This window comes from Symsagittifera roscoffensis, chromosome 4 (genome assembly GCF_963678635.1).
Source record: "Symsagittifera roscoffensis chromosome 4, txSymRosc1.1, whole genome shotgun sequence".
In the NCBI taxonomy this organism is placed as follows: domain Eukaryota; kingdom Metazoa; phylum Xenacoelomorpha; order Acoela; family Convolutidae; genus Symsagittifera; species Symsagittifera roscoffensis.
Window position 1 is genome coordinate 17071568 of NC_087065.1, and position 18594 is coordinate 17090161.

At 34.0% G+C, this 18594-nt stretch overlaps 3 protein-coding genes across 3 annotated transcripts in view; 1 reads left to right on the forward strand and 2 right to left on the reverse strand.

Moving 5' to 3' along the window:
- LOC134844626 (uridine-cytidine kinase-like 1) overlaps positions 1 to 18594 on the forward strand; it is a 345869-nt gene that overhangs the window by 77202 nt on the left and 250073 nt on the right. The window lies entirely within an intron of this gene.
- Positions 761 to 5708, reverse strand: LOC134844779 (uncharacterized). The gene is made up of 4 exons (XM_063861595.1): positions 5025 to 5708; positions 3885 to 4301; positions 3107 to 3287; positions 761 to 798 (listed from the first exon to the last, which is right to left on the reverse strand). The coding sequence occupies exons 1-4, from the start codon at positions 5394 to 5396 to the stop codon at positions 761 to 763; spliced, it is 1008 nt and encodes a 335-aa protein (XP_063717665.1). The 5' UTR covers positions 5397 to 5708.
- Positions 8106 to 13054, reverse strand: LOC134844780 (uncharacterized). Its single transcript, XM_063861596.1, has 4 exons — positions 12371 to 13054; positions 11231 to 11647; positions 10452 to 10632; positions 8106 to 8143 (listed from the first exon to the last, which is right to left on the reverse strand). The coding sequence occupies exons 1-4, from the start codon at positions 12740 to 12742 to the stop codon at positions 8106 to 8108; spliced, it is 1008 nt and encodes a 335-aa protein (XP_063717666.1). The 5' UTR covers positions 12743 to 13054.

Here is an 18594-nt window from a genome sequence, read left to right on the forward strand (position 1 = left end):
TGATGGAGGCGCAGAATGATGGAAAGTTTTCAGCTAATCAGAAGCGTTAGATGTTCTATTGATTAAATGGCTGTTGCGCACAACCGAAGTCATTATTAACAGAAACTGAATTATAACAGCACAGCAGAGTTTTGCTATACAATTCAAGCAGATCCAAAAAATTTTGTTTTATTTATTTTTTCAGAATTTGTTTTAGTTTTTTTCAAAACCCAGTTTCAATTTCGCAAAATTCGAAAGCTCATGCATCTGTTTGTTTTTAAATCAGTCAATATTATTTTTAATTGCCTGGATTCGTTTGCTTTCTTATAGATTTTTACAATTTTTTTCAGATTGTTGAATACTCAATTCTGATATTCTTGAGTGACGCCATCATTTAGTTTCTTTGCAAAAAACTCGTTTTCTAATTTCGGCAATTTTTCGCCTCGCCTACGAAAAATTGCTGTCTTAAAGCCGTTACGGTTTTCCATATCAGACAAGACTGCTCATATCATGGCAAAGCTTTGAGTGTTTCGACTGCTTTTTAAGGCCTATGGAGCAGTGTTGGTCTAAGAATTAGAATAAATTTAAAAAAAATGATTTTATACATTTTTCTAATTTTCGAGATTTTTTGCCATTCCCCACGCGCCAAATACAAGGTGAAAGGGTGATAGATTATGCTCCAAGTAATGTATTAATAATGACAAATAGCCGGCCTTAACCAATTTGGAACAATTTTTTCGACGGATTATATCTCCGCTTACGCGTAAAAAACGCGAAATGATCACGCGTTAATTATGCCGAATTGGTCACACTGGTAATCTTTAAACACCCACAATTTTACGAAAAATGATAACATGTCATCAAATATTATTTTAAATTTGAGCTGTAGACAACAATACCTTTTGGCTCACTTGAGCTAAGGACAATAATACCTTTTGCTGAAAAAAACTCCGTCAAAAATGGCTAGTTAAAAAGTCGAAAATTGTCTGGAAAGAAAACCACCACGAGCACAAATATTCCGTAACGTTTTTCAAAATTCAGAACAAAAAGTGTAGGATTGCGACTGAAAAATCCCACTCAAGAAGCTTTTATATGTCGAACACTCAGTCAAAACATACTCAATTCCGATCATAAAAATTCAAAAAAAGTTTCGAGCAAAGACAACAGACAAAACTCAACTAAAGAGCAGTCAAAAAATGGGCTAATCAGTTGAATTGTTGTGTTTTTTTTGAGAAATTTAATTAGTGTTTATATAAAAAATTGATGTTTTGTGAAAAAATTATATCATGTTTTAATCAAAAATCTGCTCAAAACACCTCTGTCAGAAATATAAAGTCATGGAACCTTTTAGTGAGTCTTATAAAATATGAAGAAATTTTTCAGTGTTGCCGCAAACTTTCAGTTCAAAAATCAGCACTCCTATTGGTCGGTAGTCGAGAATTTGACCACTAGAAAATAAAGTCGAGAACAGCCGAAGCGCTGTTTGAGCTCAGTCAAAACATAGATCGAGCACTGTTGATAGATACGTCGAGCACAGTAAAAAGTAGGTCGATCACAGCTGATACATGGACCGAGCAGTCAAAACAGGTCGAACACAGTTGAAACATAAATACAACATTTCAGTTTTTCACAGTCCATATTTTTAATTCGTGTAGAATATTTCCGTGTCTGAGTGAATATAAAAATCGGATAAAGTTAACATACCTCCCCTAAAATAGATCAAGTGTGATCCTCCACACAAGTATTCAGTTTAAATTAAAATTGCTAAGCGTTGCATGTGAACTGCTCGACTCTAATTGACTGAAAATTCTCAATTTAGGAGGGGGAGGAAGATGTTAACTTAGTCCTAAAAATTTTATAAGATTCTTGTAAGAATCTTATGAGCCAATACATTTACCTTGTAAGTTCGTATACGAAAAAATTATGATGTAAAATTCTTGAGAAGAAAAAAAATACAATGTAAGGTTTTTTTATAAGACAATGACTTACGATAGCATTCTTTTGATGACTAATAGATTATTTTGTAAAAAAAATAATAAGGAAGTTTTTGCTTTTTTTTAGTGTTTCAGTACTGTATAGTTTCTGTTGATCTGTAGCATACAATTAGTAAAATCTCGCACCGAAGGCTGCTGGCATTTGTTCTATGTTCTGCTCATAACGAGAGACGCATGCAAAATTTACAGGATGGTGTGGCCATCAAGATTCTGTAGGCCATGAAGTAGACAATCATTTGTCAGCTTATCTATTGTTGATAGTGGTCACATCTTCGAACTGTTTTTTTGCTGTGCGCATTCTTTAATGCTGCTTTTAGTGTTTGATTTTCTCCTTGTAATTTTACTTACCTTGTAATTACAATTTGTAATTTTACTTACCTTGACTTCGTAATTCCTTCTTCGTTTGTTTTTTGCTTCGCAAAAAAATTTCCTCGGCCCAAATAATTTTGGCCTAAATTTTTATTGCCCTTAAAAACTAATTTTTGGTAATTTTAAGGGAAACACAATTCTAAAACTCCACTTAGCATTTTTTAAGCTGGCTGAATAATTACCAATCGGTTTGTTGAAATTTCTTGTTTTTATTATGGAAAATTATTTCCAAATTTTTTAGAAAAATTTAGGTTTTTCCCAGAAACTTCCACTAAATTTCAAAACAGGGGTATCAATTAAAAGACCGCCTTATCATATGTATGCTTGTATACTCCCCAGAATCTCTTTTAAGTTGATTCCTCTGCTTAAAGCCTCTGAAAAAGTCTGTGTGGAAATAATTGAACCATGTTTTCGATTTTTTTTTTCGTTTTCTCGAAAAGTAACCCTCTCACATCTGATTCTTTGATTTCGAGAAAAAAAGAAGAAAAAAAAACAGTTTTGAAAAGCTTCCTGCATGAGCAGCTAAATTTTTCGCTCATAAATTGTGGCCCTTGTAATATTCAAACTTTGATTTTTGACCGTTTTCTAACTTTTTGATTTTCTCTAAAACTACCCTGCCAAATCTGAGATTTTAAGTTCACTTCAATGAACGGGTTGTGGAAAACTCATTTGATTATTTTCATTTTTTTCTGACACCTAAAGTTACGGCAATCAGAAAAGAATCGAAAGAAGGTGGAAAATCAGGCATAAATTGAAAAACTCACATAGGCTATCCGGTCTCTTTTGGGCGTTGTGGTGGGACATTTTGTTCAGCAGCAGAGCCAGTTCCTTCTCAAGGTCAAACACTACACGATCTTTGTCGTCTTTCTTTTTTTCATCTTTGACTGAGAAGAATCTGAGGTCCCAAATGGTCTTCAGTGTTAGCCCCAGAGAGTAAATGTGACACTAAAGATGGAGCTCAAATTAAGAAAAAATATTCGAGACTTCAGAAAAAGTCGAGACTTCAGAAAAATAATGCTTGATAAAAAAACGTATCTTTGTATACAGAGGTGAATCTAGGTTTTTGATGCGGATTTCCAAAAAAAATGTGGCAATTTTTTTTGGGTCGATCGGTTGATTTTCCCAAATTTTCTCAAAACAAAATACAGACCCGATTCTGAGAAAAAAATTCTGCGCTACAGGCGTTTTTTGAAAAAATAAAACATGCGAAAAGGCCGTTTTTGAGTCATTTTTTAAAGGTTTTGTCCAAAAATTGCTTTTTTTTGGCGCACGCCTTCATATTTGGAATCTGCCTTTAGGAAAATTTTTACGGTTGGTCAGCTGAAAATGAAAATTTAAAAAAATTAGTACGAAAGAGACGATCAATTGAAGGGTGTCCCCTAACTATGCGCTGTTTGAATCAATTTTATTTTATTCTCAGTTTGCTCTCAAGTTTCCTATAATATCTGAAAAATAAGCAAAATTGAAGATGCTTATTACGAATATTGTCTGATTTATTATAAAATAATAACTGAGCTAGAAGATAAATCCGAAGCTATTTACCCTTGCTGCAAATTTTCTGATAGCATTTTCTTCGTCTTGCTTCGTGAAAATATTCGAAATGTTAATCAATTCATGTTGCAGTTGCAAATCATGTCGCTCGGGGGCGTCAAAAAAATCCCACGAGTCACCGTCGCCCCCTCCCGACTGAACTTGGATGTCCAGAGCGACTGCGTTACCCTGAAGTGTAATGCACAATGTATGGGGACTGATTTTCAATTGGTCGGCGAAAAATCTCAACGGGCAAGTTTGGTAGAGTTTGAGTAGAGTTTTCACACTTTGTTCACACAGACAGAGAACTGCTTCGTTGATGTTGGAAGCTACTTCTGATTGGCTTTCGACGGAGTTGGAATCAGATTGGGTTTTCTGAATCTGCATCCAGAAACGAGCTATTTCTCCAATGGTGACCAAATCTTCTTCCTAGAAAATCATTAAATTGATCAGTTTGTACTACTGTCTAAATAGGACGAAACATCTAAAGTTTTAAGCACTTCTTAATGAAAAAAATAGTAATTAGCAGGAAAATGTTTCAAACGTTTTTACCAAGAAAAAAATTTCAGCCTTTCAAACAGCAGCCAAGTAAAATTTAATCTTTGTAAAACCATAGCTATTTGGTCCTGATGAAGGTTCGATTACAAAATTCAATTTTACTTCTGCCAAAAAACATGCATCGGTAAAACAGAAAAAAAGTTGCAGTAGTTGTAAATAGGTTCAAACAGCTCAAATTTGTAGAAGTTAATCTAAATAGAAACAAAAATTTAACATTTAAGTATACTCTCATTGGGAAAAGTAGGAATTGGCAGGAAAATTTTGCAGAAGTTGATCTAAATAGAAACAAATATCTAATTTTTTTCTAGCATTTAACTATACTCTCATTGGGAAAAGTAGCAATTGGAAAATTTTGTAGAAGTTAATGGTTACTTGTTTTTCAGGATGGTTGTCAGATGGTGGTCAAATACTTACTAAATACTTAGAAGCCTGTCATAAATATCCGGAAACAGGCTTCAATTTTTTCGGCCCGTGCACAGAAAAACTGAATTGGGACAAATTAGTTTGACAAATTATTTATCATTTTTCGATATATTTTTACTGACAACCAAACTGAATTGTTGCCAGTGATATCTTGCAAAACCTTGAACCCACCTCAAATAAGGTGCATAGTCCCATCGGCGAAGGCTCCACCACCGAAACAAATGACACGTCCTCATCTGCACCACCAGCCACGTTAGATGACGTAAGTGTTATATCATAATCTAAGTCATCGTCGTCTTCTTCAACTGTCAACAAAGTGGGTTCGTTGCTCTTTTTGCTGCTGCTGCTCACATTAACATATAACTCCTCGTCTTTTACTTCGCCAAGTTTTTGCTTATCTTCTGCGGAATCTCTTTCGGGTGATTTTATTTCGGTTTTGTCGCCTAAACGCTTCGATTTTGAAACCTTGTTGTTCGCTTCAAAATCGGCTGATTTGGACTTCAAATTGCTTGTGTCAGATTTATTGAGCTCTATAGTTTCCATGACTTTTCAGATTTACAACTGTTTTTTTTTAAGATTTGAAATAATTACAGAAATCGTAAGCTCATTGTGCGGATAACTTAATTTTTTTGCAAATAATATCAATGATTTGAACTCAATTCAAAAACTGTTTGCAGGTTTTGGGTCATTGAAACCAATTGGCATGGCGCAAATTATCACAGGACAATAAAAATTCACTCCTACAGAAATTTACATTTCCAGGAGCTTATGTTTATAAATCTCGATTTGATTATAACTGTAAATACGCAGGTAAGCTGAGTGGGCGCAAATCCTGGTAAAATTGAGCAAAGTCACCGCTGCGATTCAAATTGTATTTTGAGTTGAAAATCTTTTGAATACTTCTAAATTTAGAAATTCTTGTTTTATAGATTTCTTAACCCCTTCTAGCGAAACTTAGTACATGGCTTCAGGTCTTTTGAGGGAACATTTTATCTGGCTGTATTATGCGCTATAACAACTTTCCTTTCACTTAAAGAAAAAGGAAAGCCCTAATCCAAAAGTTGAGGAATTTCAGACTTTCACTCAATAGGTCGAATATGCATGCAGGTTTTGACTTTGGGAATTAATGAAACCATAAAACGGGGACTGCTTATACAGTTGGAATCGATACGGACTATTTTCGCAAATTTGGCATGCCGACTTTTCTTTTAGTACTTTTTCTTCTCTGTACAAGGTTTCAAACGGTGTGACAAAGCCCATTCACTGTTAAAGACGTTTAACGTCCCAACCTAAATCTTGGTTGGGTTGCTTTTTGAGACAGCAAGAAGGAACGTTGAGTTTTGTTGATAAATTCGATCTCACTTAGGCGGCAGTTGACGAAATTGACAGCCTTGAGCTGAAAAGCCACTTACTGCAGAACTTCATAGCAAATATATTTGCCCTAGAAGCCATCTGAGACAGATAATCAAGTTTTGCTTAGTATTTATTTGACAAGCTTGTTATTGGTTTTCATATAGATAAATATGCCTTTATATTGAAAAAAGTGTTACAGTCATCTTGAGTCTAAGGTTCTTGACAATAGTTTTGACCGTAAAGCACAAATTTTGCAGGCGACAATTGGTAGCATTTTAGAAACGGAAATTCATCGCAAAATAGTTTGCCACAGTTATTGAAAAAGTAATTCGAAATGGCTCTATCTCTTTTCCCCCATCTCACTTGAGCATCAATTTTATACAAAATGAAAAAAGCTTTCAAAATAAATTGTTTTTGCTATATAAAACAACCAAAACGCTATGTTTTAGCAAAACTTTCTCATTAGTTTCGGGGAGAGTTTTCATGATGGAGAGGCAGGTTGATGGAAAACTTTCAGCTAATCAGAAGCATTAGACGTTCTATTGGTTAAATGACTGTTGCACACAACCGAAGTCATTATTAACAGAAACTGAATTATAACAGAACAGCCAAGTTTTGCTATACAATTCGAGCAGATGAAAAAAAATTTGTCAGCCTTGAGCTAAAAAGCCAGTTACCACAGAATTTCATAGCAAATATATTTGCCCTACAAGCCATTTGAAACAGATAATGAAGTTATGCTTACTATTTAGTTGACAAGCTTATTATTATTTTTCATATAGATAAATATGCCTTTATAATTGAAAAAAGTGTTACAGTCATCTCGGGTCAAGGTTCTTGACGATGATTTTGACTGTAAAGCACAAACTTTGCAAACGACCTTTTGGTAGCATTTTAGAAACGGAAATTCATCGCAAAAAACTTTGCCACAGTTATTGAAAAAGTAATTCGAAATGGCTCTTTCTCTTTTCCCCCACCTCACTTGAGCATCAATTGTATACAAAATGAAAAAATTTTCAAAATAAACTGTTTTTGCTATATAAAACAACCAAAACGCTGTGTTTTAGCAAGTGTGGGATTTGAAATGTTTCACAAAACTACTAAGCAAAACTTTCTCATTAGTTTCGGGGAGAGTTTTCATGATGGAGGCGCAGAATGATGGAAAGTTTTCAGCTAATCAGAAGCGTTAGATGTTCTATTGATTAAATGGCTGTTGCGCACAACCGAAGTCATTATTAACAGAAACTGAATTATAACAGCACAGCAGAGTTTTGCTATACAATTCAAGCAGATCCAAAAAATTTTGTTTTATTTATTTTTTCAGAATTTGTTTTAGTTTTTTTCAAAACCCAGTTTCAATTTCGCAAAATTCGAAAGCTCATGCATCTGTTTGTTTTTAAATCAGTCAATATTATTTTTAATTGCCTGGATTCGTTTGCTTTCTTATAGATTTTTACAATTTTTTTCAGATTGTTGAATACTCAATTCTGATATTCTTGAGTGACGCCATCATTTAGTTTCTTTGCAAAAAACTCGTTTTCTAATTTCGGCAATTTTTCGCCTCGCCTACGAAAAATTGCTGTCTTAAAGCCGTTACGGTTTTCCATATCAGACAAGACTGCTCATATCATGGCAAAGCTTTGAGTGTTTCGACTGCTTTTTAAGGCCTATGGAGCAGTGTTGGTCTAAGAATTAGAATAAATTTAAAAAAATGATTTTATACATTTTTCTAATTTTCGAGATTTTTTGCCATTCCCCACGCGCCAAATACAAGGTGAAAGGGTGATAGATTATGCTCCAAGTAATGTATTAATAATGACAAATAGCCGGCCTTAACCAATTTGGAACAATTTTTTCGACGGATTATATCTCCGCTTACGCGTAAAAAACGCGAAATGATCACGCGTTAATTATGCCGAATTGGTCACACTGGTAATCTTTAAACACCCACAATTTTACGAAAAATGATAACATGTCATCAAATATTATTTTAAATTTGAGCTGTAGACAACAATACCTTTTGGCTCACTTGAGCTAAGGACAATAATACCTTTTGCTGAAAAAAACTCCGTCAAAAATGGCTAGTTAAAAAGTCGAAAATTGTCTGGAAAGAAAACCACCACGAGCACAAATATTCCGTAACGTTTTTCAAAATTCAGAACAAAAAGTGTAGGATTGCGACTGAAAAATCCCACTCAAGAAGCTTTTATATGTCGAACACTCAGTCAAAACATACTCAATTCCGATCATAAAAATTCAAAAAAAGTTTCGAGCAAAGACAACAGACAAAACTCAACTAAAGAGCAGTCAAAAAATGGGCTAATCAGTTGAATTGTTGTGTTTTTTTTGAGAAATTTAATTAGTGTTTATATAAAAAATTGATGTTTTGTGAAAAAATTATATCATGTTTTAATCAAAAATCTGCTCAAAACACCTCTGTCAGAAATATAAAGTCATGGAACCTTTTAGTGAGTCTTATAAAATATGAAGAAATTTTTCAGTGTTGCCGCAAACTTTCAGTTCAAAAATCAGCACTCCTATTGGTCGGTAGTCGAGAATTTGACCACTAGAAAATAAAGTCGAGAACAGCCGAAGCGCTGTTTGAGCTCAGTCAAAACATAGATCGAGCACTGTTGATAGATACGTCGAGCACAGTAAAAAGTAGGTCGATCACAGCTGATACATGGACCGAGCAGTCAAAACAGGTCGAACACAGTTGAAACATAAATACAACATTTCAGTTTTTCACAGTCCATATTTTTAATTCGTGTAGAATATTTCCGTGTCTGAGTGAATATAAAAATCGGATAAAGTTAACATACCTCCCCTAAAATAGATCAAGTGTGATCCTCCACACAAGTATTCAGTTTAAATTAAAATTGCTAAGCGTTGCATGTGAACTGCTCGACTCTAATTGACTGAAAATTCTCAATTTAGGAGGGGGAGGAAGATGTTAACTTAGTCCTAAAAATTTTATAAGATTCTTGTAAGAATCTTATGAGCCAATACATTTACCTTGTAAGTTCGTATACGAAAAAATTATGATGTAAAATTCTTGAGAAGAAAAAAAATACAATGTAAGGTTTTTTTATAAGACAATGACTTACGATAGCATTCTTTTGATGACTAATAGATTATTTTGTAAAAAAAATAATAAGGAAGTTTTTGCTTTTTTTTAGTGTTTCAGTACTGTATAGTTTCTGTTGATCTGTAGCATACAATTAGTAAAATCTCGCACCGAAGGCTGCTGGCATTTGTTCTATGTTCTGCTCATAACGAGAGACGCATGCAAAATTTACAGGATGGTGTGGCCATCAAGATTCTGTAGGCCATGAAGTAGACAATCATTTGTCAGCTTATCTATTGTTGATAGTGGTCACATCTTCGAACTGTTTTTTTGCTGTGCGCATTCTTTAATGCTGCTTTTAGTGTTTGATTTTCTCCTTGTAATTTTACTTACCTTGTAATTACAATTTGTAATTTTACTTACCTTGACTTCGTAATTCCTTCTTCGTTTGTTTTTTGCTTCGCAAAAAAATTTCCTCGGCCCAAATAATTTTGGCCTAAATTTTTATTGCCCTTAAAAACTAATTTTTGGTAATTTTAATGGAAACACAATTCTAAAACTCCACTTAGCATTTTTTAAGCTGGCTGAATAATTACCAATCGGTTTGTTGAAATTTCTTGTTTTTATTATGGAAAATTATTTCCAAATTTTTTAGAAAAATTTAGGTTTTTCCCAGAAACTTCCACTAAATTTCAAAACAGGGGTATCAATTAAAAGACCGCCTTATCATATGTATGCTTGTATACTCCCCAGAATCTCTTTTAAGTTGATTCCTCTGCTTAAAGCCTCTGAAAAAGTCTGTGTGGAAATAATTGAACCATGTTTTCGATTTTTTTTTTCGTTTTCTCGAAAAGTAACCCTCTCACATCTGATTCTTTGATTTCGAGAAAAAAGAAAAAAAAAAAAACAGTTTTGAAAAGCTTCCTGCATGAGCAGCTAAATTTTTCGCTCATAAATTATGGCCCTTGTAATATTCAAACTTTGATTTTTGACCGTTTTCTAACTTTTTGATTTTCTCTAAAACTACCCTGCCAAATCTGAGATTTTGAGTTCACTTCAATGAACGGGTTGTGGAAAACTCATTTGATTATTTTCATTTTTTTCTGACACCTAAAGTTACGGCAATCAGAAAAGAATCGAAAGAAGGTGGAAAATCAGGCATAAATTGAAAAACTCACATAGGCTATCCGGTCTCTTTTGGGCGTTGTGGTGGGACATTTTGTTCAGCAGCAGAGCCAGTTCCTTCTCAAGGTCAAACACTACACGATCTTTGTCGTCTTTCTTTTTTTCATCTTTGACTGAGAAGAATCTGAGGTCCCAAATGGTCTTCAGTGTTAGCCCCAGAGAGTAAATGTGACACTAAAGATGGAGCTCAAATTAAGAAAAAATATTCGAGACTTCAGAAAAAGTCGAGACTTCAGAAAAATAATGCTTGATAAAAAAACGTATCTTTGTATACAGAGGTGAATCTAGGTTTTTGATGCGGATTTCCAAAAAAAATGTGGCAATTTTTTTTGGGTCGATCGGTTGATTTTCCCAAATTTTCTCAAAACAAAATACAGACCCGATTCTGAGAAAAAAATTCTGCGCTACAGGCGTTTTTTGAAAAAATAAAACATGCGAAAAGGCCGTTTTTGAGTCATTTTTTAAAGGTTTTGGTCCAAAAATTGCTTTTTTTTGGCGCACGCCTTCATATTTGGAATCTGCCTTTAGGAAAATTTTTACGGTTGGTCAGCTGAAAATGAAAATTTAAAAAAATTAGTACGAAAGAGACGATCAATTGAAGGGTGTCCCCTAACTATGCGCTGTTTGAATCAATTTTATTTTATTCTCAGTTTGCTCTCAAGTTTCCTATAATATCTGAAAAATAAGCAAAATTGAAGATGCTTATTACGAATATTGTCTGATTTATTATAAAATAATAACTGAGCTAGAAGATAAATCCGAAGCTATTTACCCTTGCTGCAAATTTTCTGATAGCATTTTCTTCGTCTTGCTTCGTGAAAATATTCGAAATGTTAATCAATTCATGTTGCAGTTGCAAATCATGTCGCTCGGGGGCGTCAAAAAAATCCCACGAGTCACCGTCGCCCCCTCCCGACTGAACTTGGATGTCCAGAGCGACTGCGTTACCCTGAAGTGTAATGCACAATGTATGGGGACTGATTTTCAATTGGTCGGCGAAAAATCTCAACGGGCAAGTTTGGTAGAGTTTGAGTAGAGTTTTCACACTTTGTTCACACAGACAGAGAACTGCTTCGTTGATGTTGGAAGCTACTTCTGATTGGCTTTCGACGGAGTTGGAATCAGATTGGGTTTTCTGAATCTGCATCCAGAAACGAGCTATTTCTCCAATGGTGACCAAATCTTCTTCCTAGAAAATCATTAAATTGATCAGTTTGTACTACTGTCTAAATAGGACGAAACATCTAAAGTTTTAAGCACTTCTTAATGAAAAAAATAGTAATTAGCAGGAAAATGTTTCAAACGTTTTTACCAAGAAAAAAATTTCAGCCTTTCAAACAGCAGCCAAGTAAAATTTAATCTTTGTAAAACCATAGCTATTTGGTCCTGATGAAGGTTCGATTACAAAATTCAATTTTACTTCTGCCAAAAAACATGCATCGGTAAAACAGAAAAAAAGTTGCAGTAGTTGTAAATAGGTTCAAACAGCTCAAATTTGTAGAAGTTAATCTAAATAGAAACAAAAATTTAACATTTAAGTATACTCTCATTGGGAAAAGTAGGAATTGGCAGGAAAATTTTGCAGAAGTTGATCTAAATAGAAACAAATATCTAATTTTTTTCTAGCATTTAACTATACTCTCACTGGGAAAAGTAGCAATTGGAAAATTTTGTAGAAGTTAATGGTTACTTGTTTTTCAGGATGGTTGTCAGATGGTGGTCAAATACTTACTAAATACTTAGAAGCCTGTCATAAATATCCGGAAACAGGCTTCAATTTTTTCGGCCCGTGCACAGAAAAACTGAATTGGGACAAATTAGTTTGACAAATTATTTATCATTTTTCGATATATTTTTACTGACAACCAAACTGAATTGTTGCCAGTGATATCTTGCAAAACCTTGAACCCACCTCAAATAAGGTGCATAGTCCCATCGGCGAAGGCTCCACCACCGAAACAAATGACACGTCCTCATCTGCACCACCAGCCACGTTAGATGACGTAAGTGTTATATCATAATCTAAGTCATCGTCGTCTTCTTCAACTGTCAACAAAGTGGGTTCGTTGCTCTTTTTGCTGCTGCTGCTCACATTAACATATAACTCCTCGTCTTTTACTTCGCCAAGTTTTTGCTTATCTTCTGCGGAATCTCTTTCGGGTGATTTTATTTCGGTTTTGTCGCCTAAACGCTTCGATTTTGAAACCTTGTTGTTCGCTTCAAAATCGGCTGATTTGGACTTCAAATTGCTTGTGTCAGATTTATTGAGCTCTATAGTTTCCATGACTTTTCAGATTTACAACTGTTTTTTTTTAAGATTTGAAATAATTACAGAAATCGTAAGCTCATTGTGCGGATAACTTAATTTTTTTGCAAATAATATCAATGATTTGAACTCAATTCAAAAACTGTTTGCAGGTTTTGGGTCATTGAAACCAATTGGCATGGCGCAAATTATCACAGGACAATAAAAATTCACTCCTACAGAAATTTACATTTCCAGGAGCTTATGTTTATAAATCTCGATTTGATTATAACTGTAAATACGCAGGTAAGCTGAGTGGGCGCAAATCCTGGTAAAATTGAGCAAAGTCACCGCTGCGATTCAAATTGTATTTTGAGTTGAAAATCTTTTGAATACTTCTAAATTTAGAAATTCTTGTTTTATAGATTTCTTAACCCCTTCTAGCGAAACTTAGTACATGGCTTCAGGTCTTTTGAGGGAACATTTTATCTGGCTGTATTATGCGCTATAACAACTTTCCTTTCACTTAAAGAAAAAGGAAAGCCCTAATCCAAAAGTTGAGGAATTTCAGACTTTCACTCAATAGGTCGAATATGCATGCAGGTTTTGACTTTGGGAATTAATGAAACCATAAAACGGGGACTGCTTATACAGTTGGAATCGATACGGACTATTTTCGCAAATTTGGCATGCCGACTTTTCTTTTAGTACTTTTTCTTCTCTGTACAAGGTTTCAAACGGTGTGACAAAGCCCATTCACTGTTAAAGACGTTTAACGTCCCAACCTAAATCTTGGTTGGGTTGCTTTTTGAGACAGCAAGAAGGAACGTTGAGTTTTGTTGATAAATTCGATCTCACTTAGGCGGCAGTTGACGAAATTGACAGCCTTGAGCTGAAAAGCCACTTACTGCAGAACTTCATAGCAAATATATTTGCCCTAGAAGCCATCTGAGACAGATAATCAAGTTTTGCTTAGTATTTATTTGACAAGCTTGTTATTGGTTTTCATATAGATAAATATGCCTTTATATTGAAAAAAGTGTTACAGTCATCTTGAGTCTAAGGTTCTTGACAATAGTTTTGACCGTAAAGCACAAATTTTGCAGGCGACAATTGGTAGCATTTTAGAAACGGAAATTCATCGCAAAATAGTTTGCCACAGTTATTGAAAAAGTAATTCGAAATGGCTCTATCTCTTTTCCCCCATCTCACTTGAGCATCAATTTTATACAAAATGAAAAAAGCTTTCAAAATAAATTGTTTTTGCTATATAAAACAACCAAAACGCTATGTTTTAGCAAAACTTTCTCATTAGTTTCGGGGAGAGTTTTCATGATGGAGAGGCAGGTTGATGGAAAACTTTCAGCTAATCAGAAGCATTAGACGTTCTATTGGTTAAATGACTGTTGCACACAACCGAAGTCATTATTAACAGAAACTGAATTATAACAGAACAGCCAAGTTTTGCTATACAATTCGAGCAGATGAAAAAAAATTTGTCAGCCTTGAGCTAAAAAGCCAGTTACCACAGAATTTCATAGCAAATATATTTGCCCTACAAGCCATTTGAAACAGATAATGAAGTTATGCTTACTATTTAGTTGACAAGCTTATTATTATTTTTCATATAGATAAATATGCCTTTATAATTGAAAAAAGTGTTACAGTCATCTCGGGTCAAGGTTCTTGACGATGATTTTGACTGTAAAGCACAAACTTTGCAAACGACCTTTTGGTAGCATTTTAGAAACGGAAATTCATCGCAAAAAACTTTGCCACAGTTATTGAAAAAGTAATTCGAAATGGCTCTTTCTCTTTTCCCCCACCTCACTTGAGCATCAATTGTATACAAAATGAAAAAATTTTCAAAATAAACTGTTTTTGCTATATAAAACAACCAAAACGCTATGTTTTAGCAAGTGTGGGATTTGAAATGTTTCACAAAACTACTAAGCAAAACTTTCTCATTAGTTTCGGGGAGAGTTTTCATGATGGAGGCGCAGAATGATGGAAAGTTTTCAGCTAATCAGAAGCGTTAGATGTTCTATTGATTAAATGGCTGTTGCGCACAACCGAAGTCATTATTAACAGAAACTGAATTATAACAGCACAGCAGAGTTTTGCTATACAATTCAAGCAGATCCAAAAAATTTTGTTTTATTTATTTTTTCAGAATTTGTTTTAGTTTTTTTCAAAACCCAGTTTCAATTTCGCAAAATTCGAAAGCTCATGCATCTGTTTGTTTTTAAATCAGTCAATATTATTTTTAATTGCCTGGATTCGTTTGCTTTCTTATAGATTTTTACAATTTTTTTCAGATTGTTGAATACTCAATTCTGATATTCTTGAGTGACGCCATCATTTAGTTTCTTTGCAAAAAACTCGTTTTCTAATTTCGGCAATTTTTCGCCTCGCCTACGAAAAATTGCTGTCTTAAAGCCGTTACGGTTTTCCATATCAGACAAGACTGCTCATATCATGGCAAAGCTTTGAGTGTTTCGACTGCTTTTTAAGGCCTATGGAGCAGTGTTGGTCTAAGAATTAGAATAAATTTAAAAAAAATGATTTTATACATTTTTCTAATTTTCGAGATTTTTTGCCATTCCCCACGCGCCAAATACAAGGTGAAAGGGTGATAGATTATGCTCCAAGTAATGTATTAATAATGACAAATAGCCGGCCTTAACCAATTTGGAACAATTTTTTCGACGGATTATATCTCCGCTTACGCGTAAAAAACGCGAAATGATCACGCGTTAATTATGCCGAATTGGTCACACTGGTAATCTTTAAACACCCACAATTTTACGAAAAATGATAACATGTCATCAAATATTATTTTAAATTTGAGCTGTAGACAACAATACCTTTTGGCTCACTTGAGCTAAGGACAATAATACCTTTTGCTGAAAAAAACTCCGTCAAAAATGGCTAGTTAAAAAGTCGAAAATTGTCTGGAAAGAAAACCACCACGAGCACAAATATTCCGTAACGTTTTTCAAAATTCAGAACAAAAAGTGTAGGATTGCGACTGAAAAATCCCACTCAAGAAGCTTTTATATGTCGAACACTCAGTCAAAACATACTCAATTCCGATCATAAAAATTCAAAAAAAGTTTCGAGCAAAGACAACAGACAAAACTCAAGTAAAGAGCAGTCAACAAATGGGCTAATCAGTTGAATTGTTGTGTTTTTTTTGAGAAATTTAATTAGTGTTTATATAAAAAATTGATGTTTTGTGAAAAAATTATATCATGTTTTAATCAAAAATCTGCTCAAAACACCTCTGTCAGAAATATAAAGTCATGGAACCTTTTAGTGAGTCTTATAAAATATGAAGAAATTTTTCAGTGTTGCCGCAAACTTTCAGTTCAAAAATCAGCACTCCTATTGGTCGGTAGTCGAGAATTTGACCACTAGAAAATAAAGTCGAGAACAGCCGAAGCGCTGTTTGAGCTCAGTCAAAACATAGATCGAGCACTGTTGATAGATACGTCGAGCACAGTAAAAAGTAGGTCGATCACAGCTGATACATGGACCGAGCAGTCAAAACAGGTCGAACACAGTTGAAACATAAATACAACATTTCAGTTTTTCACAGTCCATATTTTTAATTCGTGTAGAATATTTCCGTGTCTGAGTGAATATAAAAATCGGATAAAGTTAACATACCTCCCCTAAAATAGATCAAGTGTGATCCTCCACACAAGTATTCAGTTTAAATTAAAATTGCTAAGCGTTGCATGTGAACTGCTCGACTCTAATTGACTGAAAATTCTCAATTTAGGAGGGGGAGGAAGATGTTAACTTAGTCCTAAAAATTTTATAAGATTCTTGTAAGAATCTTATGAGCCAATACATTTACCTTGTAAGTTCGTATACGAAAAAATTATGATGTAAAATTCTTGAGAAGAAAAAAAATACAATGTAAGGTTTTTTTATAAGACAATGACTTACGATAGCATTCTTTTGATGACTAATAGATTATTTTGTAAAAAAAATAATAAGGAAGTTTTTGCTTTTTTTTAGTGTTTCAGTACTGTATAGTTTCTGTTGATCTGTAGCATACAATTAGTAAAATCTCGCACCGAAGGCTGCTGGCATTTGTTCTATGTTCTGCTCATAACGAGAGACGCATGCAAAATTTACAGGATGGTATGGCCATCAAGATTCTGTAGGCCATGAAGTAGACAATCATTTGTCAGCTTATCTATTGTTGATAGTGGTCACATCTTCGAACTGTTTTTTTGCTGTGCGCATTCTTTAATGCTGCTTTTAGTGTTTGATTTTCTCCTTTTAATTTTACTTACCTTGTAATTACAATTTGTAATTTTACTTACCTTGACTTCGTAATTCCTTCTTCGTTTGTTTTTTGCTTCGCAAAAAAATTTCCTCGGCCCAAATAATTTTGGCCTAAATTTTTATTGCCCTTAAAAACTAATTTTTGGTAATTTTAAGGGAAACACAATTCTAAAACTCCACTTAGCATTTTTTAAGCTGGCTGAATAATTACCAATCGGTTTGTTGAAATTTCTTGTTTTTATTATGGAAAATTATTTCCAAATTTTTTAGAAAAATTTAGGTTTTTCCCAGAAACTTCCACTAAATTTCAAAACAGGGGTATCAATTAAAAGACCGCCTTATCATATGTATGCTTGTATACTCCCCAGAATCTCTTTTAAGTTGATTCCTCTGCTTAAAGCCTCTGAAAAAGTCTGTGTGGAAATAATTGAACCATGTTTTCGATTTTTTTTTTCGTTTTCTCGAAAAGTAACCCTCTCACATCTGATTCTTTGATTTCGAGAAAAAAAGAAGAAAAAAAAAACAGTTTTGAAAAGCTTCCTGCATGAGCAGCTAAATTTTTCGCTCATAAATTATGGCCCTTGTAATATTCAAACTTTGATTTTTGACCGTTTTCTAACTTTTTGATTTTCTCTAAAACTACCCTGCCAAATCTGAGATTTTGAGTTCACTTCAATGAACGGGTTGTGGAAAACTCATTTGATTATTTTCATTTTTTTCTGACACCTAAAGTTACGGCAATCAGAAAAGAAAAAAAATTTTGACCATTTTGATTAAAGTTTTTGATTTTTCTCAAGAAATACCCTCTTCAGTCTGAGATTTTGTGTTCAATTAAAGGTACATTTTGATTGAATCTTCTGCGCAAATCACTACCCCTATTTCTTCACACAAAAATTTTTAGTTCTCGGAAATGTTAAACTTGTGATTTGTGGACTTTTTTTGGTGTTTTCTCGCTAACTATCTCGCCAAATCTGATATCATAGGTTTAATTGACACAATAGGTTATTTAAAGCCACCTTTACAAATGGCTAAGCCCCGTGAGTTTCAAAAAAAAGGATGGCCTTCAAATAACTCAAGGTTTTGAAAGCTTTTGACTTAACGCAAAAACTACCGTGTCAATTCTCAGCTTGTGTTTTATCGAGAAACCCTGTTTTGGGACTCTCCTCTGCTTCAGCGGCTAGAACTTTTGATTAATTTTACAAAATTTTTGATTTTTTTCTTGACCGTTCTTAGAAAATTTTTGGAATATACACAATCAAATCTGAGATGAAAAGTTTAATTGAAAGAACCGGTTAAGACAGTTGTTCAAGTCCATGTTTTTAATTCGTGTAGAATATTCCTGTGTCTTAGTGAAAAAAAAATCGGATAAAATTAACATACTTCCCCTAAAAGAGATCAAATTGTGATCCTCCACAAGAGTATTCAATTTAAATTAAAATTGCTAAGCGTTGCATGTGAACTGCTCGACTCTAATTAACTGAAAAAGCTCAATTCAGGAGGGGGGAGGAGGATGTTAACTTATCCTAAAAATTGTATAAGATTCTTGTAAGAATCTTATGAGCCAATACATTTACCTTGTAAATTCGTAT